This window comes from Pongo pygmaeus, chromosome 5, assembly GCF_028885625.2.
Source record: "Pongo pygmaeus isolate AG05252 chromosome 5, NHGRI_mPonPyg2-v2.0_pri, whole genome shotgun sequence".
Classification (NCBI taxonomy): domain Eukaryota; kingdom Metazoa; phylum Chordata; class Mammalia; order Primates; family Hominidae; genus Pongo; species Pongo pygmaeus.
The window spans coordinates 151,194,783-151,220,727 of record NC_072378.2 but is presented as its reverse complement, the minus strand read 5'-3'; the positions used below and the strand labels follow the sequence as shown (position 1 = coordinate 151,220,727).

General features: G+C 41.6%; 1 protein-coding gene across 7 annotated transcripts in view; it reads right to left on the bottom strand.

Annotated features, from left to right (window-relative positions):
- PLEKHG1 (pleckstrin homology and RhoGEF domain containing G1) overlaps nt 1-25,945 on the bottom strand; it is a 242,938-nt gene that overhangs the window by 90,857 nt on the left and 126,136 nt on the right. For all 7 annotated transcript variants that reach the window (XM_054490716.2, XM_054490719.2, XM_054490718.2 and 4 more), the window contains one exon: nt 19,052-19,560. In XM_054490716.2, coding sequence (XP_054346691.2) covers nt 19,052-19,560 — 509 coding nt within the window. The remainder of the gene's footprint in view (nt 1-19,051; nt 19,561-25,945) is intronic.

The following is a 25,945-nucleotide window of genomic DNA, read 5'->3' as shown; positions in this document are numbered from 1 at the left end:
TTGGCTTTTGTTGCCATTGCTTTTGGTGTTTTAGACATGAAGTCCTTGCCCATGCCTATGTCCTGAATGGTATTGCCTAGGTTTTCTTCTAGGGTTTTTATGGTTTTAGGTCTAACATTTAAGTCTTTAATCCATCTTGAATTGATTTTTGTATAAGGTGTAAGGAAGGGATCCAGTTTCAGCTTTCTACATATGGCTAGCCAGTTTTCCCAGCACCATTTATTAAATAGGGAATCCTTTCCCCATTTCTTGTTTTTCTCAGGTTTGTCAAAGATCAGATGGTTGTAGATATGTGGCATTATTTCTGACGGCTCTGTTCTGTTCCATTGATCTATATCTCTGTTTTGGTACCAGTACCATGCTGTTTTGGTTACTGTAGCCTTGTAGTATAGTTTGAAGTCAGGTAGCGTGATGCCTCCAGCTTTGTTCTTTTGGCTTAGGATTGACTTGGCGATGCGGGCTCTTTTTTGGTTCCATATGAACTTTAAAGTAGTTTTTTCCAATTCTGTGAAGAAAGTCATTGGTAGCTTGATGGGGATGGCATTGAATCTGTAAATTACCTTGGGAAGGATGGCCATTTTCATGATATTGATTCTTCCTACCCATGAGCATGGAATGTTCTTCCATTTGTTTGTATCCTCTTTTATTTCCTTGAGCAGTGGTTTGTAGTTCTCCTTGAAGAGGTCTTTCACATCCCTTGTAAGTTGGATTCCTAGGTATTTTATTCTCTTTGAAGCAATTGTGAATGGGAGTTCACTCATGATTTGGCTCTCTGTTTGTCTGTTATTGATGTATAAGAATGCTTGTGATTTTTGCACATTGATTTTGTATCCTGAGACTTTGCTGAAGTTGCTTATCAGCTTAAGGAGATTTTGGGCTGAGACAATGGGGTTTTCTAGATATACTATCATGTCATCTGCAAACAGGGACAATTTGACTTCCTCTTTTCCTAATTGAATACCCTTGATTTCCTTCTCCTGCCTAATTGCCCTGGCCAGAACTTCCAACACTATGTTGAACAGAAGTGGCGAGAGAGGGCATCCCTGTCTTGTGCCAGTTTTCAAAGGGAATGCTTTCAGTTTTTGCCCATTCAGTATGATATTGGCTGTGGGTTTGTCATAAATAGCTCTTATTATTTTGAGATACGTCCCATCAATTCCTAATTTATTGAGAGTTTTTAGCATGAAGGGTTGTTGAATTTTGTCAAAGGCCTTTTCTGCATCTATTGAGATAATCATGTGGTTTTTGTCTTTGGTTCTGTTTATATGCTGGATTACATTTATTGATTTGCGTATATTGAACCAGCCTTGCATCCCAGGGATGAAGCCCACTTGATCATGGTGGATAAGCTTTTTGATGTGCTGCTGGATTCTGTTTGCCAGTATTTTATTGAGGATTTTTGCATCAATGTTCATCAAGGATATTGGTCTAAAATTCTCTTTTTTTGTTGTGTCTCTGCCAGGCTTTGGTATCAGGATGATGCTGGCCTCATAAAATGAGTTAGGGAGGATTCCCTCTTTTTCTATTGATTGGAATAGTTTCAGAAGGAATGGTACCAGCTCCTCCTTGTACCTCTGGTAGAATTCGGCTGTGAACCCATCTGGTCCTGGACTTTTTTTGGTTGGTAAGCTATTGATTATTGCCATAATTTCAGCTCCTGTTATTGGTCTATTCAGAGATTGAACTTCTTCTTGGTTTAGTCTTGGGAGGGTGTATGTGTTGAGGAATTTATCCATTTCTTCTAGATTTTCTAGTTTATTTGCATAGAGGTGTTTGTAATATTCTCTGATGGTAGTTTGTATTTCTGTGGGATCGGTGGTGATATCCCCTTTATCATTTTTTATTGCATCTATTTGATTCTTCTCTCTTTTTTTCTTTATTAATCTTGCTAGCGGTCTATCAATTTTGTTGATCCTTTCAAAAAACCAGCTCCTGGATTCATTGATTTTTTGAAGGGTTTTTTGTGTCTCTATTTCCTTCAGTTCTGCTCTGATTTTAGTTATTTCTTGCCTTCTGCTAGCTTTTGAATGTGTTTGCTCTTGCTTTTCTAGTTCTTTTAATTGTGATGTTAGGGTGTCAATTTTGGATCTTTCCTGCTTTCTCTTGTGGGCATTTAGTGCTATAAATTTCCCTCTACACACTGCTTTGAATGCATCCCAGAGATTCTGGTATGTTGTGTCTTGGTTCTCGTTGGTTTCAAAGAACATCTTTATTTCTGCCTTCATTTCGTTATGTACCCAGTAGTCATTCAGGAGCAGGTTGTTCAGTTTCCACGTAGTTGAGCGGTTTTGAGTGAGATTCTTAATCCTGAGTTCTAGCTTGATTGCACTGTGATCTGAGAGACAGTTTGTTACAATTTCTGTTCTTTTACATTTATTGAGGAGATCTTTACTTCCAAGGATATGGTCAATTTTGGAATAGGTGTGGTGTGGTGCTGAAAAAAATGTATATTCTGTTGATTTGGGGTGGAGAGTTCTGTAGATGTCTATTAGGTCTGCTTGGTGCAGAGCTGAGTTCAATTCCTGGGTATCCTTGTTGACTTTCTGTCTCGTTGATCTGTCTAATGTTGACAGTGGGGTGTTAAAGTCTCCCATTATTAATGTGTGGGAGTCTAAGTCTCTTTGTAGGTCACTCAGGACTTGCTTTATGAATCTGGGTGCTCCTGTATTGGGTGCATATATATTTAGGATAGTTAGCTCTTCTTGTTGAATTAATCCCTTTACCATTATGTAATGGCCTTCTTTGTCTCTTTTGATCTTTGTTGGTTTAAAGTCTGTTTTATCAGAGACTAGGATTGCAACCCCTGCCTTTTTTTGTTTTCCATTTGCTTGGTAGATCTTCCTCCATCCTTTTATTTTGAACCTATGTGTGTCTCTGCACGTGAGATGGGTTTCCTGAATACAGCACACTGATGGGTCTTGAGTCTTTATCCAATTTGCCAGTCTGTGTCTTTTAATTGGAGCATTTAGTCCATTTACATTTAAAGTTAATATTGTTATGTGTGAATTTGATCCTGTCATTATGATGTTAGCTCGATGTTTTGCTCGTTAGTTGATGCAGTCTCTTCCTAGTCTCAATGGTCTTTACATTTCGGTATGATTTTGCAGTGGCTGGTACCGGTTGTGCCTTTCCATGTTTAGCGCTTCCTTCAAGAGCTCTTTTAGGGCAGGCCTGGTGGTGACAAAATCTCTCAGCATTTGCTTGTCTGTAAAGTATTTTATTTCTCCTTCACTTATGAAGCTTAGTTTGGCAGGATATGAGATTCTGGGTTGAAAATTCTTTTCTTTAAGAATGTTGAATATTGGCCCCCACTCTCTTCTGGCTTGTAGGGTTTCTGCCGAGAGATCCGCTGTTAGTCTGATGGGCTTCCCTTTGATGGTAACCCGTCCTTTCTCTCTGGCTGCCCTTAACATTTTTTCCTTCATTTCAACTTTGGTGAATCTGACAATTATGTGTCTTGGAGTTGCTCTTCTCGAAGAGTATCTTTGTGGCGTTCTCTGTATTTCCTGAATCTGAATGTTGGCCTGCCTTGCTAGATTGGGGAAGTTCTCCTGGATAATATCCTGCAGAGTGTTTTCCAACTTGTTTCCATTCTCCCCATCACTTTCAGGTACACCAATCAGACGTAGATTTGGTCTTTTCACATAGTCCCACATTTCTTGGAGGCTTTGCTCGTTTCTTTTTATTCTTTTTTCTCTAAACTTCCCTTCTCGCTTCATTTCATTCATTTCATCTTCCAGGGCTGATACCCTTTCTTCCATTTGATCGCATCGGCTCCTGAGGCTTCTGCATTCTTCACGTAGTTCTCGAGCCTTGGTTTTCAGCTCCATCAGCTCCTTTAAGCACTTCTCTGTATTGGTTATTCTAGTTATACATTCTTCTAAATTTTTTTCAAAGTTTTCAACTTCTTTGCCTTTGGATTGAATATCCTCCCGTAGCTCGGAGTAATTTGATCGTCTGAAGCCTTCTTCTCTCAGCTCGTCAAAGTCATTCTCCGTCCAGCTTTGTTCCGTTGCTGGTGAGGAACTGTGTTCCTTTGGAGGAGGAGAGGTACTCTGGTTTTTAGAGTTTCCAGTTTTTCTGCTCTGTTTTTTCCCCATCTTTGTGGTTTTATCTACTTTTGGTCTTTGATGATGGTGATGTACAGATGGGTTTTTGGTGTGGATGTCCTTTCTGTTAGTTTTCCTTCTAACAGACAGAACCCTCAGCTGCAGGTCTGTTGGAGTACCTGGCCGGCCGTGTGAGGTGTCAGTCTGCCCCTGCTGGGGGGTGCCTCCCAGTTAGGCTGCTCAGGGGTCAGGGGTCAGGGACCCACTTGAGGAGGCAGTCAGCCCGTTCTCAGATCTCCAGCTGCGTGCTGGGAGAACCACTGCTCTCCTCACAGCTGTCAGACAGGGACATTTAAGTCTGCAGAGGTTACTGCTGTCTTTTTGTTTGTCTGTGCCCTGCCCCCAGAGGTGGAGCCTACAGAGGCAGGCAGGCCTCCTTGAGCTGTGGTGGGCTCCACCCAGTTCAAGCTTCCAGGCTGCTTTGTTTACCTAAGCGAGCCTGGGCAATGGCGGGCGCCCCTCCCCCAGCCTCGCTGCCGACTTGCTGCTTGATCTCAGACTGCTGTGCTAGCAATCAGCGAGACTCCGTGGGCGTAGGACCCTCTGAGCCAGGTGCCGGCTATACTCTCCTGGGGCACCGTTTCCTAAGCCCATCGGAAAAGCACAGTATTCGGGTGGGAGTGGCCCGATTTTCCAGGTGCCGTCTGTCACCTCTGGAAGGGGAACTCCCTGACCCCTTGCGCTTCCCGAGTGAGGCAATGCCTCGCCCCTGCTTCGGCTGGCGCACGGTGCGCTCACCCACTGACCTGCGCCCACTGTCTGGCACTCCCTAGTGAGATGAACACGGTACCTCAGATGGAAATGCAGAAATCACCCGTCTTCTGCGTCGCTCGCGCTGGGAGCTGTAGACCGGAGCTGTTCCTATTCGGCCATCTTGGCTCCTCCCCCACTCTTTCAGAATTTATGGTCAGATTTAACTGAGTTATTTCCGGTTCTAAAATTTGGTGTGGTTCTAGTAAATTGAAAATCCCATGCCATTGGAGGTAACCTAAGTGTGCATCAATGGATGAATGGATAAACAAAATGCAATCTACACACACAATGAAATATTACTCAGCCGTAAGAAGGAAAACAATGGACACTTGGTATCACATGGATGAACTTTGAAGATAATATGCTAAGTGAAGTAAGCTAGTCACAACAAGACAGATATTTTGATTCCACTTACATGGGATACCTCAAGTAGTCAAAGTCCTAGTGATAGAAAGTAGAAAGGTGGTTCCCTGAGGCTGGGGTGGGGAATGGGGAGTTATTGTTTATTGGGTGCAGAATTTCAGTTTGGAGGATGGAAAAGTTCTGGAAATGGATGGTGGTGATGGTTGTACAACAATGTGAATATACTTGATGTACTTGGTACCACTGAATTGCATGCTTACATTTTTTTTTTTTTTTTTTTTGAGACGGAGTTTTGCTCTTGTCGCCTAGGCTGGAGTGCAATGGTGCAATCTTGGCTCACTGCAACCTCCACCTCCTGAGTTCAAGTGATTCTCCTGCCTCAGCCTCCCGAGTAGCTGGAATTACACACATGCGCCACCACGCCTGGCTAATTTTTTGTATTATTAGTAGAGACAGGGTTTCACCATGTTGGCCAGGCTGGTTTTAAACTCCTGACCTCAGGGGATCCACCCATCTTGGCCTCCCAAAGTGCTGAGATTACAGGTGTCAGCCACCACGCCCGGCCAAAAGCTGTTGTTAATTCTGATGTATATGTCACCACAATTTAAAAAATGGATTTAAAAAATTTCATGAAAGCTGCTATCTAGAACAATTGCCATTCCCTTTAAGTGGCAAAACAATCTTAGTGGGAAGAGGAAAAATCAGAAACATAAATAAGAAAGCAGTTAACTACTAAGTTATGTAGGTTAAAAAGTCATGAGTTAGTCCAAGCTGTCTTTCCTGTTCTACATGTTACAGAACAGGGCTGCTTGGACTGTCACACTAACTCTCGGCTTATCACGTGACCCAGGTAAATCTTCAATGTGATCAGTTTTCAAAGATGCAAGTAACACTTCACTTTGGAAGAAATTTCTGGCCATGGGAAACTTCTCCCAACTGAAGGCTGGTGTGTTTAGAAGATAATTTTCTGAATTCTATAATTTTCTACCCACTCAGTATAACTGAATATTCAAGATGGCACACACTTAAAATGCAGCATGATTCTAACCCAACCAAACAAGACCTGTTTTAGCAAATCTCCAATAGAATTTTGCCTATAGGCGGTCTTTGCAATATATCAGCAGACCAGTAATAATAGCTACTCAATCACCTGAGTTAACTGAAGTTTTTAAAATGCCTGTTCATTAAAAGTCAAAATGTTGCCTTAAAAGCAAAGCCTAAGAGAATAAAAAGGAACTTTGCAGTTACAGGCATTTTTGAAAGTGTTTGAGCTTGCAAATGAACTGAACACACCTAGTTATGTCCATGAAAATAACAGCTATCTATATATTCTACTTTCCTCCCATTACACTGTCTGTCCTCTCCTTTAATGCACTTACTCTGAATCTACAAATGTAGGTGGAAATTTTAGCATTAGAAACTCACTGATATGTTAAGTCTCCTTGGCAGACTAAGAGTTTCACATTCATAGCAAATGCTATAGTTTATGCAAGAATATTTGAACAAATTATGCAAATCCTTTCAGTAAAAAACTTCCTACAACTATTTACAAGTAATCATGCTAGTTTTCAGCAATATGAATCAACTCTCACACTACTAACAGTTTAAAATTCTTTCAAGCCATTTTGTTTTCTTATAAGATGAAAATAAAAAGTGAATTAAGGATATTTGTGGCAGTTTTTATTAGTCTTATTTAACACTAACGGAAGATCATGTTTTTTGGCAAGGGTCGTAGAACCCTTTAATCTTCCAGTCTGAGTAAAGGGGAGGAAGGAGCGGTGAAACCTATTTGTAACAAGTCATAATACTCCAAAGAATAGGTACAGTCAGTTCTGCTATGATGTTTGTTTTGAAAACATGAATTTGTTTCCATGAGATTAATATGTTAGGGAACAATTTGAACGTAATTCTCATTTCTGAATTTTGCTTTTGCAAGATTTCATCCATGAGAAACACTGGGTGGATGCAGAAAATTGCATCTAGTGACAGCAGCATAGGAACAAAACACGCAGGCTCCCGACAAACTAGCAGCTATCTTGGTCTCCCCTGAGTGCATTTGGAACCTGGCCCATTCACATCAGTCTGTCAACTCCCAGTCCATGGCAGGTGACCCTCCCCCTTGACAAGGCATAAGCTGCAGGCCTGCCCACAGCCTCCCCTCTTTCATTTTCTCTTTCCTCTCAGTCTATCTTATATTTTTCTTCTTTGTTCTCTATTCTTTTTATCTTCTTCTCCCTCTCTTGCTTCCTTTTGTTCTCCAGGGTGGCCGGTGTGGGCACCTGGTAGCTTCCATAAACTTCAAATCTTTTTCAAGGTGAAGTTCCATATTTACTATAGCATGTATGTATGTCTTAATCATTTATTATGTATAAAACTATGCCTCCATTTTTGATTTTTTTTGTATATGTGTCATGGATGAATTTTTGAGTGTTGTTCTTGGTACCCCATTTTTCTCCCCATGTGATTTTGCTGATTTTTTTTTTTTTTTTTGAGACGGAGTCTCACTCTGTCACCCAGGCTGGAGTGCAGTGGCGCAATCTCGGCTCACTGCGACCTCTGCCTCCCAGGTTCAAGCAATTCTCCTGCCTCAGCCTCCTGAGTAGCTGGGATTACAGGTGCCTGCCACCACACCTGGCTAATTTTTGTATTTTTAGTAGAGACGGGGTTTCACCATGGTGGCCAGGCTGGTCTTGAACTCCTGACCTGAAGTGATCCACCTGCCTCGGCCTCCCAAAGTGCATGAGCCACAGGCATGAGCCACTGCGGCTGGCCAAAGTGCATGATTTTTGAGAACACATATGTTATGCGTCATAGAGTTCACGCACGCACCACAAAATGACGTTTTGGTCACTGATGGACTGCAGATATGATGGTTCCATGTGATTATAATACCGCATTTTCACTGTACCTTTTCTATGCTTAGATACACAAATGCCATTGTGTTTTAGTTGCCTACAGTTTTCAGTACAGTAAGATGCTGTATAGGTTTGTGGCCTAGAAGCAATGGGATATACCATATAGCCTAGGTGTGTGGTAGGCTGTACCATCTAGGTTTGTGTAAGTAAACTCTATGATGCCTGTATAATGGTAAAATCACCTGACATTTCTTAGAACACATTGCTGTCATTAAGTGACACATGGCTGTATTACTGCAGGACTGATCATAGGCACTTTGAAACTCATATAGCTCTTTCCCTCTAACATCCGTACTTTCTTTCTTGGGTCTCAGACATTTGATATGGGAGTAAAAACAATCCCTGTGTATAATATATTCTCAGGTCATGCATTCTTGCAACCGGGGAAGAATGGCCTACAAAGTCTGATTTGGGACCTCATTATATCCCAGATTTCCGTGGACTGACTCAACTATTCGTCCCAGCTCCAAGTTTCAAGAAGCCAGTCAAGATTGTCAGGAATTCAAGGGTGACCTTGCCATTATCTGAGATTTAGTGTTTCTCAGGGTGACATTGAGGGATGTCACCACATCCATAATTATCATACCAAGAAGTGATTACACTATTGCCACAAAGTTCTTGGTAATTTGAAAACGGTACCACAAGTAAAGGTTAACAATGTAAATTTATTCTCTAAAAGTCCACCCCTGAAACGATGTGAGCTGACTTCAATTTCTTACGGAAAAGCATCCACAACAATGTTGGTTGATTTGGGGAGTGCAAGTCTTAAAAATGCAGTAAAAAAATTTTAATAATTTGTTTTAATTGTCTAGTTTTTCTTCCTGTGCCCATGTTCTCATTTTGTCTTCTTGGAATGGCTACAGAAATGAGGTTAAAAGAAGGGCAGGGGCCAGGCGTGGTGGCTCACCACTGTAATCCCAACACTTTGGGTGGCCCAGGCAGGTGGATCACGAGGTCAGGAGATCGAGACCATCCTGGCTAACTCAGTGAAACCCCATCTCTACTAAAAATACCAAAAATTGGCTGAATGTGGTGGCATGCACCTGTAGTCCAAGTTACTTGGGAGGCTGAGGCAGGAGAATCACTTGAACCCGGGAGGTGGGGCTTGCAGTGAGCAGAGATCAAGCCACTGCACTCCAACCTGGGCGACAGAGTGAGACTTCATCTCAACAACAACAACAACAACACAAAAGAAGAAGAGCAAGGCAGTACAAGGGAGGGCATTCAGTTTTCTTACAAACTTTATCAATGTGGCAATGAACCTTCAGCTTCCAAGCATTGTTCTATTAGGTGTCTGATGGCTTTCGTCCATTACCTTTATTGATTCCCTCCCACTCCCAAGGTTTTCAGAATGCTACCAAGATAAGCACAATCCCTGCCCTTGAACTAGGCTAGACCCAGTATTTATTAGACTGAAACACTAACTATGGTGTTAAATAATTTCACAGAGCCCTACTGGCAGGTCAAATGAGCTGGAATGAGTAGAAAAAAAAGGAGGGGATGGGAGGTAATCAGGAATGATGGGAGAAAGGGTAGGGAAAAGGGGTGGAGACACAGAAGAAGGGAGGGAGGAGCAGTAGGAGATACATTGGTCTGAAGCCCTAAATAAAGAATGTATTTAAAACATTCTATGAGGTTATTTAGTAGAGACAGTAATGTTCATCTCGGAAGGTAAGCACCACCAAAATCTTTCTTACTTTCTTCCTTATTTATTTATTTTTTGAGATGGAGTCTTGCTCCATTGCCCAGGCTGGAGTGCAGTGACACAATCTCAGCTCACTGCAACCTCCACCTCCCAGGCTCAAGCGATTCTCCTGCCTCAGCCTCCTGAGTAGCTGAGACTACAAGCATGCACCACCACATCCGGCTAATTTTTTTTTTTTTAATTTTTAGTAGAGATGGGGTTTCACCATGTTGGTCAGGCTGGTCTTGAACTCCTGACCTCAAATGACCCACCTGCTTTGGCTGTCCCAAAATGCCGGGATTACAGGCGTGAGCCACCACACCCAGCCTCTTCCTTTTTATTTTTAGTGAGGGTGGTGGGGGATACACCATCACTAAATGATAGGTTTTACAATGAGAATGCCTTTGTTATACATAATGCGTGCCAGAAACTGCCGGTTGTTTACAAAAATTGTTTCCTACCTTCTTTGGACACATGGCTAGACTGCACCTCCCATCCTCCCTTATAGGATGTAGCCAGGTGACAAGATTCTCATCGGGAGTTTGAGAAAAGGGATGAGCATCAGTTCTGTCTGTCTCAGAAACCTTCCCCGTACATATCTCCATATCTCCTTTCCCGTCTAGTTGACTGGGATAGCAACCTTGGAAGCCATGTGCTGAAGACAGCAAAGCCTCCTCAGCCTGGGTCCCTGAATGACTGCATGGAGGAGTGCTGCTCCTCCTCACCTGAACACTTGCAAAGGACAGTTACAGGAGAAAGAAAGAAACTTGGGTGAAGTCAGTAGATTTGGAGATCTGTATGTTACTGATATAGTTTGGATCTGTGTCCCCGCCCAAACCTCATATTGAAATGTAATTCCCCATGTTGGAGGTAGGGCTCGGTGGGAGGTGACTGGATCATGGGGGCAGATTTCTCATGAATGGTTTAGCACCATCCCCTTGGTAGCATCCTCAGGATAGTGAGCGAGCTCTCATAAGATCTGGTCGTTTAAGTGTGCGGCCCCTCCCTGTGCTCCTTTTTTTTTTTTGAGATGGAGTCTCACTCTATTGCCTAGGCTGGAGTGCAATGGTGCTATCTTGGCTCATTGCAACCTCTGCCTCCCAGGTTCAACTGATTCTCTCACCTCAGCCTCCCCAGTAGCTGGGATTACAGGTACACACCACCACACTCAGCTAATTTTTGTATTTTTGGTAGAGACAGGGTTTCACTATGTTGGCCAGGCTGGTCTTGAACTCCTGACGTCATGATCCACCCACCTCAGTCTCCCCAAGTGCTGGATTCCAGGTGTGAGCCACCGCGCCTGGCCACCACGTTCTCTCCTGACATGTGTCATGCCTACTCCCTGTTCACCTTCTGCCATGATTGGAGGCTTCCTGAGACCTCCTCAGAAGCAGATGCTACTGTGCTTCCTGTAAAGCCTGCAGAACCATCAGCCAAATAAATTTCTTTTCTTCATAAATTACCCAGTCTCAGGTATTTCTTTATAGCAATGCAAGAATGGCCTAATACAGTTACTGTGGCTTAGCCTATCCTTAATGAAACACTATGCATTCCAGATATTTAAAGCTGTCATTTTCAACCAGGGACAATTTTGCCCTCCAGGGGGTACTTGGCAATGGCTAGAGACATTTTTGGTTGTCACGAGTGGGGACAGTGGTGGTTCTATTAGCTTCTAATGGATAGAAGTCAGGTTTGCTGCTAAACGTTCCTACAATGCACACAACTCTCCCTCATAGCCAAGAACTACGCAGTCCAGAACGTCTATGGTACTGCTGGTGCCTGCTCTAGAGAGATTAAGAAGAGGGCTGAACTTTGAACCTCCTGTTATAGTCAAAGGGGAGGTATGCAGTGAAAGCAGTGGGCTTTGGAAAAAGGCCTGCTTTTCAGTTCCAGCTCAACCACTAGCCAACTATGTGACCTGGGACAAGTCACTTTGTCCTCTGTACGTTCAATATTCTCATGCTAAAATAGGAATTAAAATAGTACCCACATGATGGGACAGTGAGTGAGCAAATTAAGTGCCTAGTGCCTGATACATGGTAAGTGCTCAAATATTAATTGCTGCTAATGTTATTTTTTAGTGTTTTTGTATTATTGAGGCATCTATCTAGAAAATTTAGAAATGGTAGCTGAATAGTATGTTTATAGCTGCGGGAATCTATTGAGGTGATGGGGATGGTTACAAAACTTAAGATGTCACAAGACACTCATTGCCTACATTTTGACTCAAGATCTAGCCATAAAAGTTTGGAGCAAATAACCCAACCTGACATCAGTCACAAAGTACACATGAACTCTTGTGTTCAGCCGACAGCTACTTTTGCAGAGCAACTCTGCAAATCTCAACTCATTTTGCTTTCACCGAATGCTGCCCACCTTGAACTGTTTCCATTGGTCATTAGCAATCAATCAGCAGGTATTTATATCACATTCAAAATGGGCAAACCCATTAGAAACGAAAAGAGGTGAGAGATCAGTTCTCCCTGCCCTCCTTCCCAGATCAGGTTGCAGTATGAAGATATGAACACTCAAAATCACTCACTGTTGCCACCTTCTAGGTTTGTGCTGCTGTTGCTGAGGTGGTGAAAGACGAGAGTAAGGTTAAGGTAAGGTGGGGAATAAGGGGTCATAATAACAAGAACAACAACAATAATACAGAGATATGGAAATATGTAGTCAAAGTGAGATTTTTGAGAGATTATGTACAATGATTAGATGTACTATTTAAGGAGTGACTCCTAAATAAGCAGAAAACTAACAGGTTTGTCTCTAAATTATCATAGATATTAAATGGTTTTAAGAAAGATATCATTCACCCATTACAATAAAATCCCTTGGAGGAAAAAAAATAGACACATTCACATAAAAGTGCTCAAATGACTCATAAAAAAGTACATTAAATGATGCCAAGTACCACAGTGTAAGTTCCTTATTAAATCCACCCACATAACAAGCCTTCATTTAAAACAATCCCTACCAACTCCTACACTTGAGCATGGAACACATTTTTCTCCCTCGGTATTTAAAAAACATTAATCTAAGTGAACCTTGTAAAAAGTGTCTAATAGATGTTATTTAAACTGGAGGGAAAGTATGGAGAGAAGATATCTGTAAGTAAAAAGGCAATAAAATCTGTGACAATTCCCCTCTTCTTAACAGCCTTCTTTCTTGGTGCAAAACCTGACTCTTTTAGTCCAGCATCCTAGGCAGGTAAGGCTGGGCCAGGGAATGCCTACGCACAACCATTCCATTATGGCTAAGTAAAAAGAGTAAGACGCACACTGCCTTTTCCATTCCAAACAATTTTGTCTCTCCAGCAGGATCAATGGGAAGACAGGCTTAATCAGAAACCACCTCCACACTTGACAGTACTGTCCTCAAGGGAGGGGTGCCCCCAGGAAAAAAGCCAACTCAGATTCCATTTCATCCAAGTCATAGACATCTCACAGGGCTAAGAGTTAAGTGTCCAGGCAGAGTATGTGGTGAAATCACTGCACAAGCTCTCTGGGCCTGCGTCCTGGATTTCCTTCTTTCATTCTGCACAAATTTTGGAGAAGGTTTGCTTCCCCAGCATAAGACAGTTCTTCAATTAATTGGATATCACCAGTACAAAGAGAAGCTTCTTCTAGGCTATGGCAGTGGGGAGAATAGCTTTCAATGTGTTTCAGGGCACTGAGTGTGTGAAAAACACCCTTCTCTCTTTTATCTTCCCTGACACTGTCTGTACGATCACTCAATAAACAAAGAGTACACATAGACTAATGAACACAGAGCTAGGGGTTGGTGATCACCATTCTAACCCTTGTTTAGCTACAGCCTTTGAATAATGCTGAATGCTTCCAATAAAGATATGCTTATGCTTCTGCTGTTTAAATTTTGAACATTAAAGCTAGAATACTTAGGGTGTTTTTTTTGTTTTTTTGTTTTTTTTTTTTTTTGACAGTCTCATTCTGTTGCTCCAGCTGGAGTGCAATGGCACAATCTCGGCTCACTGCAACCTCTGCCTCCTAGGTTCCAGCCATTCTCCTGCCTCAGCCTTCTAAGCAGCTGGGACTACAGGCATGCACCACCATACCCAGCTAATTTTTTTATTTTTAGTAGAGATGGAGTTTCACCATGTTGGCCAGGCTGGTCTCAAACTCCTGACGTCAAGTGATCTGCCTACTTCGGCCTCCCAAAGTGCTGGGATTACATGCGTGAGCTGCTGTACCTGGCCCCAATACTTAGTTTTTTTTAAAAATACCCTTTATGGATAAAGGTGCATGAAAAGGATATTAGCTCTCTGGCATATAATAGAAAAAGATAAAATCATGTTGTAATTAACAATTCAGCCCCCTTTTTCACTAAATACACATGTCCTCAATATCACCAAATATGGCTTAATTTAGTATCTCTCAGAGCTCAAAGATGCCATTCTGTAGCAGAAATGTAACTTCTAATTACACAGCATTAACATTATGAACTATTTTAAAACTTTACTAACAGGTTACAACAGGCCGTGAACTATATCTGAGGCCAAATCTTATGAGGTTCTCAAAGGCTCTTTTATAGATCATTTAGAAAGATTAAAGAAACCCATCCTACCCATGACAGTCCCTACCCAGTCAATCGAAGGTCCCATTAAACATTAAACAGACCCTTATTTTCTGCTTTCCAACTATGGATTTCTATCTCTCCACAAATTGGGTCATTGGCAATTTAACTTTTAAAACTTGCTTTCATATTTATCATCTCATTTTATCTGTGAATGTGGTTAGGGGCATATATAAAATAGAGATAACAGCACCACTGTTCCTTTGACTACGGTTCACAGTCAAGATCTTACCTCTTTCTCTAAAATGTCAAGTGTACAAACATAAATGACTAGGAGCAGAGGATGGAAGAGCCACGGCTGGGGAGGAGACAGGGGTTCAGAAAGAAGGATCTGGGGAAGAATGAAGAGCAACAGGAATAAGAATCACCACATTTTGGGATTCAACTTTCAGAAAGCATTAGGAATTCATTTCTGAATTCCTAAATGGCATAGGAAAGAAAGATACCTAAATAAGTGAGATTATTTTAATGCAATGTCTCCAAATATGGGAAAGAAGGGCATACCACACTCTTTACATGTGTAACCAACATCTGGGAATCCTGTTGCTCAACTGGGGTTAGGAGGATCTCTTCTCAGAAATAAGCTGCTCTGATATTTGGGACTGTGTTGAAATGTCAAATCATCATTGCTGCTCATGTTTTTTAACTTGGTGTATACACAAAAATGTTGCTGTTCACAAGTCCTAAAAATGAAATCTAAACTTGAGTGGTAAGGATTATGTATCTATATGGCATGCAGATAAAATGTACTACTAATGGGGGTAATTAAGCTGGGAGGAGATTCAATAAAGCAGAGTGTACAAAGTCAGAAATCACGCTACTGTAGAAATTAAAAGTGACACCAATTAGACGAGGTTCTTTTCCCCCAGAAATTATTTTTGCTTGGAAAGAGCCAGCTAAGGCTGGGCTCAGTGGCTCTCACCTGTAAGCCCACCATTTTGGGAGGCTGAGGCAAGGCGATCTCTTGAGGCTGGCAGTTTGAGACCAGCCTGGACAACATATTGAGATCCTGTCTCTACAAAAATTAAAAAAAAAAAAAAAAAACAAAAAACTTAGCAAGGTGTGGTGGTGTGCACCTGTAGTCCTAGACACATGGGAGGCTGAGGCAGGAGGACTGCATGAGCCCAGGAGGTCGAGGCTGCAGTGAGCCATGATCGTGCCACTGCACTCTAGCCTGGGTGATAGAGTGAGACGCTTATTCAAAATAGATAAATAAAGAGCCAACTAAAAAAAAAAGTCCATCTTTTAGGCAAGGTAAAAGTTTTATCATAGTAGGCTGTCAATGAGCAGCCCTTTTCTTAATTTAAAATTCTGCATTTGAAAAATGGAGAACATTAGAGAAGTCATTTACAACATTATACAAACAGGTTAGAAATAGATCAAGGAAAACAGATTTTAAAGGAGTTGATATTCTATGTTTTAAAAGAATACCCATATGACAGCCTTTTATTGGGTAGAGTTACTGCAGGCTTGACAATAATTGTTTACTTTTCATTAAGAAAAGAACTCGATAAAAGTGGTCTAGCCACTGTGAAAAAGTTGTGATCTGGAGAAACAGAGATGGTCTCACAGCCAAAACAGATGAAGAGGCTTCAACCAACTAATCCCAGATATGAAACAATTCTAAAGTATTCTAGGAGGACAGGGTAAATGATGCAAAGCATTCTAGTGGTTTCTGGAACAGGGGAGCATCTAGCTCTTCCTGCCTGGGTCCCTTCCTCTTCATCTGGGACTCTTCCTCCCCAGGAACCCTTCTTTCCAATACCCATCCCCTTCTGTGCCTCTCCTTCCCCTAATTTCCACCTCAGATTACCAGTGAGTTCATTAGAAATAATCAAAATAATAATGGTAAAATCACCCATTAAGGTTTTTTTTTCTAATTAAATTTCTGCTCTAGTGAATTGGCTAATCTGATTTTTTGTTTTTGTTTTTGTTTTTTAAGATGGAGTCTTGTTCTGTCACCCAGGCTGGAGTACAGCAGTGCGATCTCGGCTCATTGCAGCCTCCGCCTCCCAGGTTCAAGCAATTCTCCTGTCTCAGCCTCCCGAGTAGCTGGGATTACAGGCATGCACCACCACGCCCAGCTAATTTTTGTATTTTTAGTAGAGATAGGCTTTCACCATGTTGTCCAGGCTGGTCTCCAACTCCTGACCTCAGGTGATCCGCCCAACTCGGCCTCCCAAAGTGCTGGGATTACAGGCGTAAGCCACCGCATCCAGCCTAATCTGATTATTTTTGTGAAAGACTTTAGGTAAAACATAGTGTATGCAGTGAACACTCTCAGCTAGCAAACTTAGAAAAGGCTGGCAATAGTGATGAGTGTAGTTTCCATTTGCTAATTGGTTACTATGTGCCAGGCATGGCTGCAGAGCTTTTTATACTGTCTTATCCAATTCTCATAATAACCCTATGAGGCAGGTCCTACTTATTAGTCCCATTTGACAGTTGATGAAACATGGCACAAACTTATAGCCTAAGACACGGGTGAGCAAACTGTGGCAGCTGGGTCAAACGAGACTCTAAAGACATACTGGCATGTCCAGGCCCCATTATTCACAGTGTATGTGGCTGCTTTGAGCTTCAATGGCAGAGTTCATCAGTTGTGACCAAGACCTTAGGCCCCATAAGGCTGAAACTATTTACTATCTGGCCCTGCCTAGAAAAAGCTCACCAACCCCTAGTGTAAAACACAGTTGATTCATGAATAAAGAAAAAAGGCAAGAACATGTGGACAGCTTCACATAGAATTTACACTGAAATTTCTTAGAAAAAATAAATTCTGTCTTTATCTGTTTTCTTTCATTCATCTCTTACCTGTTTCTTCTCACCTAAGGTTTATCAACCAGCCTCAGGAAAAAATAAGTGTTAATGGAATACTAGTTCAGTAATTAAAGGTTTCTCTCCATAAGGTGAGTTTTAGATTAGGTAGACAAGTTTCCAAGAAAGAAAGAAAAAAAAAAAGCATAGACCAAAGAAAGCTTTAATAACCACATGTTTCCTGAGAGGCTGTAAAATTTTTGGCTGTTTTACGGGTATTTCTTCTCAAGTACAAATGACATCATTGTTGAACTTTTTAAAAAACAGGCCTACTTTATTCTACATTTGGTACCACATATTGTTTCAGTTGACCATCAATTGACTTTTCTATTTTTACTGGGAAGGTACATCATAACTATTTTTAGTAGACAGAGTCTGGTTCTATCATTTGTGGATCACACGTAGTCATGCTTTAGAATTCTTTTTCTAAAGCTATGAGAACGTATTTGGGGGAAGAACATGCTCATTGGCAATATTCTACTGTACTCTGAAACATACCCTAGAGTCAATGTCTAAAACAGGAAACAGGTAGCAACAAATGAAAGAATCTGGTGTATTAGTAGGCAGCAAAGCAAGTGTAGCTTTATAATATATAAATCTGCCCTTGAGGCTGGGCACGGTGGCTCATGCCTGTAATCCCAGCACTTTGGGAGCCCGAGGTGGGAGGATCACCTGAGGTCAGGAGTTCGAGACCAGCCTGACCAACATGGTGAAACCCCATCTCTACTAAAAATACAAAATTAGCCGGGTGTGGTGGCACATGCCTGTAATCCCAGCTACTCAGGATGCTGAGGCAGGAGAATTGCTTGAACCCGGGAGGCGGAGGTTGCGGTAAGCCAAGATCGCACCATTGTACTCCAGCCTGGGAAACAAGAGCGAAACTCCGCCTCAAAAAAAAAAAAAAAAAAAAAAAAAAAAAAAAAAAAATCTGCCCTTGAGATAGTAATATTTTTAAATATAATTGAGAGTGAGTTAACATCTGAGCTCCTCTAATAATTCTTGCTTTATCCTTTAAAACGACCCAGAAAATCAAAATCGAATAATTGAATTTCCAGAGGATGTGACCTGGCACATAAGCTGAGCTCAATTCACATGAAATAATTTGTGCAAGTAATTTATAATTATAATAATAACATATGCAAAATAATTTATATAGGATTACTCACTGTAAAAGTGAACAGAAAGGAGACACTTGAGACAAGACAAAGCCCAGGACTTTTCTCTACCTTTCAATCCTTTCCCCAAACACCAACCAATACAGGAATACCAGAGAGCAGCGGCTGCAAACCTCTCTGCACATTAAAATCACCTGTGCATCTTCAACAACTCCACCACCCAAGCCCCACCCAGGCCAATGAAATCTCAGTTGCTGAGTGTGAGATTCACGTCTCAGTAGTTTTGGAAGCTCCCGGACGCCAGTAGAAAGTGGTGATTAAGGTAAGGACAGCTGAGGGGTTTAGTCATACACCTGACACTCATGCTCCAGGAGACTTGAGTCCTCCTCCATCCTCACCTGCTCCACTGCGTGTGAGTCACTCTGACATCTTGGGTGTAGGATTTATTAACACAGCATCTTGGTATGGGCACTGTATCATCATTCTTGCTCCTCACTCATAACTAATTTGTTAATGCAAATATTAAGAGAATGTTAACACAGTGAGTTACAGCCTTAGGGTTTCTCTTATCACTCTCTCTTTAAACATTCACATCCCTTCCACCTCTTAGAAGGCATCCCCTACACCTGGCTTGGCTTTGCAGTTTCTTTTGCAAGCATATTTCTCCTGCATGGCAAACATTAAAAGCGAACTTGGTCTTACCTCTACGATGCTTTTTAAATCTTGTACATAAGTCCTTTCGGTCTCCAGAATTTCCTGAACAACTCTATCCACATAGAGGAGCTTGGGGCTGGTGGCTGAGTCTGCGGTCGTCTTGGGTGCCCCGTTTGAGTCCACTCTCCACTGCGTCCTGGGTGGCCTTTCACTGCCCTCGTCCGCGTTCTGTTGCCCCGTGGCGGGGTTGTCCCTCTGCAGCTCGCTGCTGGAAAACGGCCTGGCCGGAATCAGCTCCAGTTTTATGGCCCCTACCTCCTTATCCTGGTTAAACAAGCCCAAGTGGCTATTTGAAACTAAGGTCGTTCTGCTGCCGAAGGAACCATGGCTGTCACGGGAAGAGGCCGAGGATGATGTGGAACCGAAGCTGATGGGTCGGTCACTATCAGAAAGCTCCATCGTCTTCAGTTCTTGAGGGCAGGAACGCCTGGCTGTCGTCTTGGGATCTGGAACTTTGGTTACAGCTGATGGCACTTCAAGACGCAACTGGTGCCCATCTATATGCATTATAGAAAATAAATAAAAAGGACAAGATAAGCAATTCTATCAAGCAGAGGGTTGAAAGGAAGTAAAAACCTAGCTCAAATAAATACAGTCAATAACAAGGTGCCCAATTATAGAAGGGAATGCAAAGGTACCTGTGGTGGAGTGAGATGCAAAATCAGTGTTTCCGAAGCATCATCTGGGTGCCTATTAGAAATGCAGAGTCTCGGGCTCTGACCTTGGCCTGCCGAGCTTGAATGTGCACTTTAATAAGATCCCAGAATGACTTAGAAGCATTAAAGTTTGAGAAACACTACACCTGTTGTCTCAAAAGTGTGACCACCTGGAATGATTCATATGCAAATTAGTCTAGATTCACTAAATTAAAGGCCGAGCGGTCAGGGCACCAGGAATCGATCACTTTAACAAGCACCACAGGTAATTCTTATGAACTTAAAAGGGACAGGACGTGATTCCTATGGAATTTTGAAAAACCTTGTTCTAGATTTTAAGTATTTCACCGTAATTTCACAAAATTTTAGGCTAGCATCCTGGAGCCACCACTACTTGATTTAAATAATGCTGGTAACTTTACATTTTACTTGCATACAGCATTAAAGAAAGTGTCACATAGACAATAATTTTCTGATACTAGGCAAGAAAAAAATGGAGTCATACATAGCATAATGATGTTTCAGTCAACAGTGAACTGCAGACTGGGCACGGTGGCTCACGCCTGTAAATCCCAGCACTTCGGGAGGCTGGGGTGGGCAGATCACTTGAGGCCAGGAGTTTGAGACCAGCCTGGCCAACGTGGCAAAACCCTGTCGCTACTAAAAAATACAAAAATTAGCCGGGCATGGTGGTGTACGTCTGTTATCCCGGCTACTCGGGAGGCTGAGGCACGAGAATTGCTTGCTTGAACCCGGGAGGCAGAGGTTGCAGTGAGCCGAGATCGCGCCACTGCACTCCAGCCTGGGCGACAGAGCACGACTCTGTCTCAAAAAAAAAAAAAAGTCACTTAATACCCACGGCATTTAAATATGATGTTGGGCCCCTAAAGGACCCACGTGAAAATTAAACATTCAAAAGCTATTTGGGTAAAACACTCAAAATTCCAATCTTCCTCATTTCTAAGGCAGGGTTAACATTTCTCCCTCAAATAATGACATTGTACATCTCATTATTTCATAGAGAAATTTTGTTTATAGAAACAAAATGTCTTGTGACAGAGAATGTGATAAAGAAATTGGCTTCATTTTGCTAGGTTACCTTACCACAAAAACACGCTGACAGGTTTTGCTAGAAAAATAGAAGAGGGAAACTTATGTTTGGAAGGTTATAATGTGACAGACACAGTAAAAAGAATACATAGTAATGATCATTTTTCAATAGTAATGTAAATCTGGTTTGATTCTATAATAAAGATCACTAAAGAGTTGGTACTAATATTTTTAGAATATAAATTATCCATCAAGTCTCTCCTTCAACATACTGTTTCTAGATAGTTTATATTCATGACAAGTATTAGTACAAATGAATGATGCAAATATTAAAGTTATGAATATAAAATGAAGGAATTAATTCCAAGTCAAGGAGTGGTAAGATATGTAGGAAATGAGCAGTTTATCTGCATAACCACTACCACATGCTAGAGTTTGCCACACATTTTTAAAGCTTTTGCAATATTCTTTCTGCTTATTCTATAACAACTTTATGGCCTGTAAAACATGAATTGGTTATAGTAGTTAAGATGCACTTGACCTAGAAAGCCTGATCCAACTTGGGTGCGGCAAAAATCCAACCAGCAGCCATGCATTTAGGTATGCTTGCAGCAAAGGACACTTGCTCATATTTGGGACTGGTGTTGAGAAAGTCATGGGCAGTCCAAAGTAGGGGCAGACACAACAAGGTTTTCTTTCCATTCACATCCTCCATAACCAGGACCATCAGGGTGATCTCACTGTAGGAAATGGGCACTCACTTGGGAAGTATCTGAGGATATTTTGAGATCCCAAGGGTCCAATGAGGCTATGATTTGGGACTAAACATAAGTTGAATATATTCTTTTTTTTTTTTTTTTTTGAGACAGAGTTTGCTCTTGTCACCCAGGCTGGAGTGCAATGGTATGATCTCAGCTCACTGCAACCTCCGCCTCCCAGGTTCAAGCGATCTCCTGCCTCGGCCTACCTAGTAGCTGGGATTATAGGCATGTGCCACCACGCCCAGCTAATTTTTATATTTTTAGTAGAGAGAGGGTTTCACCATGTTGGCCAGGCTGGTCTCGAACTCCTGACCACAGGTGATCCACCCACCTCGGCCTCCCAAAGTGTTGGCATTACAGGTGTGAGCCACCGCCTCTGGCCAAGTTGGATATTCTCTATAACAGGGGTGCGGTACTGGTCCACAGCCTGTCAGGAACCAAGCAGCACAGCAGGAAGTGAGCAGTGGGCAAGCAAGCATTGCTGCCTGGGCTCTGCCTCCTTTCAGATCAGCAGCAGCATTAGATTCTCATAGGAGCACGAGCCCTATTGTGACCTATTCATGCCAGGGATCTAGGTTGCACGCTCCTTATGAGAATCTAATTCCTGATGATCTGAGGTGGAACCGTTTCATCCTGAAAGCATCCGCACTCCCCCACCCCCACCACCTCAACCCACCCTTCATCCTTTGAAAAACTGTCTACCTTGAAACCAGTCCCTGGTGTCAAAAAAGTCGAAAGGCCAAGACATCTGGAAAGGTCTACCCCCCATAGATCTGCACATACTGTCTCCAGGGCAAGTTCTGATTTTCTAACCGGAGAAGAATCGATCTCTCCAGAATAGAAAAGTGTCTTTCACACAGTTACAAAACTCTTGGCACTACATTGATGATCAGGACTAGAGAAAAATGGACACAACAGAGAGACACATTATTTTCTTATCATCATTTCTTTTCTCTACTTACTTTCACTTTAAATTAGATACCCAATATTGGGACAGAAGGATTAAAGAGGAATAAAAGCTGCTTTTAGAGGATCCTAGGTTGGGCTGCTAGAAATGACAATGTCTTTAGAAATACTTTCAAAGGTGGGAAAGAGTGGAATGTAAAACTCAGATCAATAGGGACCCCTTCGTGGATAGATCTTAAATAGCAACATGGAGGGGGCACCGCTGTGGGGAAAGCTTCAAATGTTCCAATGCCAGTCCACGTACAGGCCTGGCTGCCAACCAGGCACTTTCTAAAATAGACCATTTCAGAAGTTTGGTGTCCGTAGTATTTAGCCAAGCTTACCACCCCAAACTAAAGACCTTCCAAAATTACCAACGACAGAAGTGAAACATTTAAAGTCAGGTCATATAATGGCATGTAATATGAGACCACACTTGCTAATGGCTAACCTTTTTTATGTTGATTCATTGCTTAGAAGATAATTATAGTTTCCTCATGTAGGAAAATGCACCTCATAAAAACTGTCTAGTCTAGTTCTCACTTTCCTCAAAATAATTTAAGATTTCCACCCTGTCTGGCCTATTCTAATGCAACTCACCAATTATTAATATTTATCTCTAGAGCTGTGTTGCTCCACACAGTAGCCAGTGGCCACATGTGCCTACTGGGAACTTGAAATGCAGCCAGGCTGGGCACAGTGGCTCATGCCTGTAATTACAGCACTTTGGGAGGCTGAGGCAGGCGGATCACTTGAGCTCAGGAGTTCGAGATTAGCCTGGGCAACCTAGTAAAACCCCATCTCAAATACAAAAAATACAAAAAATTAGCCAGGTGTGGTGGCCTGTGCCTGTAGTCCCAGCTACTTGGAGTCAAGGCTGTGGTAAGCCATGATCGTGCCACTGCACTCCAGCCTGGGTGGCAAAGTGAGACCTTGACTCAAAATAAATAAATAAACAAACAAACACAGTCAGTCTGAATTGAGATGTAACATACACCAGATTTCAGTAACTTAGTATAAAACTAAAAACATGAAATAAAATACCTCATTAATAATTTTTATATTTGTATATTGAGATAATATTTTGGATTATGTTAAATAAAATATCTCATTGAAATTATTTTCACTGGTTTCATTTTACTCTTTTCTTCTTTTTTGAGACGGAGTTTTGCTCTTGTTGCCCAGGCTGGAGTGCAATGGTGCAATCTTGGCTCACTGCAACCTCCGCCTCCTGGGTTCAAGCGATTCTCCTGCCTCAGCCTCCTGAGTAGCTGGGATTACAGACGCATGCCACCATGGCTGGCTAATTTTTGTACTTTTAGTAGAGACGGGGTTTCACCATGTTGGCCAGGCTGGTCTCGAACTCCTGACCTCGTGATCTACCTGCCTTGGCCTCCCAAAGTGCTGGGATTACAGGTGTGAGCCACTGCACTCAGCCTACTTTTTTAATTTTAAATTTATTCTTATTTTTATTTTTTGAAACAGGGTCTCACTCTGTCATGCAGGCTGGAGTGCAGTGGCACAATCATGGCTCACTCCTGGGTTCAAGCCATCCTCCCACCTCAGCCTCCCGAGTAGCTGGGACCACGCCACCATACCAAGCTAATTTTATTTTTAATTTTTGTAGAGACGAAGTCTTTCTATGTTGCCCAGGCTGGTCTTGAACTCCTGGGCTCAAGTGATCCTCCCATCTTGGCCTCCCAAAGTGCTGAGATTATAGGTGTAAGCCACTGCCCCGGCATCACTTTACTTTTTTATATTGTTGCTACTAGAAAATAAAAAATTACATAAGTAGTTCATATATATTTTAGTCAGACAATGCTGATCTAGAAGTCTTTGATATAATTACATTCTTGAAGATTTAAATTTACCTCTTTATCAATCTTTGTTCAAATAACAGTGAATGCAGAGATATATACAACTCAAAGTTTGCATTTTTGTTTTTTACTCCACTTATTAATGTATAATATTGTTAAAAATTAGCAAAAATAGAGTTGGGAGGTCATCTTTGTGTAGCAGATATTGGACTAACTGATTTTCCATGACAAACTGAAACATCCAGATAAAAAACTACAGGGCAAGAAAGCTTTTTTGTTTGCCTTGAGTGAAAGATGTTAGTAGGCTGTATTAGCATTTGGGTAAGTTGCTGCTTTTCTTCTCATAACTTCTGTCTATTCCAAAATCCCAAACACAGGGCTGATAATGTAAGAATTTCTGGGAATTTCTGGCCAAACCTTGCTAATGGCTTATATCAGGTATATCTTTTGACCCTAAAATAAGCTGGTTCCACCCACTTAGAGGATTGTGATCAGTCTCACCCTTGGTAAACCTGGAGGTGGTGGGGGTGGAAGTACCCATAGAGGAACCTTAGAGACTTACTGAGTCTCACAATGAGAAGCACTGGTTAGCCTAAAAGCCATCCAAATAAAATATTCTTTTTTTTTTTTTTTTTGTGCCATCCTCAATAAAAGGAAAAGATGCCTAGACAGCTTCTATGTAGCTAGGCTTTCATACATTTTACTTCATGACAAATCCCTCTAATTTTTTCCGGGTGAAAAAACTGGAATTCCATGGCTGTTCTTTCTTTGCTCTTCCAACTTCCATTATTTTAATTGTTCTCTTTTGGAGTATCACTGCCAGAATCAAAAGCAATGCTTCTTGGCTCTGGTTTCTTAGGCTGAATTAGGTTTCATGCAGAATGTTCCATGGCTTCCTGTGACCATATTTACATGGAGAAGGGGGACATTTGATGGGTCCTACAGCCTACAACTCCCAAGGAGAAACTTAGGAGGCAAGACAGAAATCCTACTCACAGCAGGATTGAGGTGTGATCAGGGTTTCCAAATTCTGCTCATTGCTATTCTAGACATCAAATACCTAGTCTGAGTTCCTTGGCGGGACAACCATGGAAATCAAGAGAATGCGTTGTGTTCAGTACCAATGAGTAGCTGAAATTATGTAGTTCCTTATTACACCTCCTGTGAATTACTCAAAGAGGGGAGGCCACAGAAAGACTAAAGTATACAGAAATAGTTACTCTACCAGCTAGTGATGTTCATTTAATATACAGCGCAGTTTTGTTAGAGCCTCAACGTTGTAAACAACTGACTTAATGCTTTAAAAAATGTTTAAGAGTCCAAGTTAAAAAATATACATTTATATATTTCAGAGATGACACTAGGTATTTGAAGAGCATCTTTTATTCCTCCACAGCAATATGGATTTTCACTTCTTGGTTTTCTAAACTATCAACTTGATTCCTGTTTAATGGTAGGGCCAGGACTATAATTCCTCATGGTCTCTAGTGTTCAGCATGTTCAATTCAGGGAACATGATTTTCATATTTATTTGTAGTTATTTGGTGATGAAGGAACCAAGGAGTAAAAAAAAAAATCTTGTTACCCTGTTAATTTCTTAGTTTTACCATGTAAATCTATTAGTTTTTAACCAAGGTTAAACAAGTTTTAAAC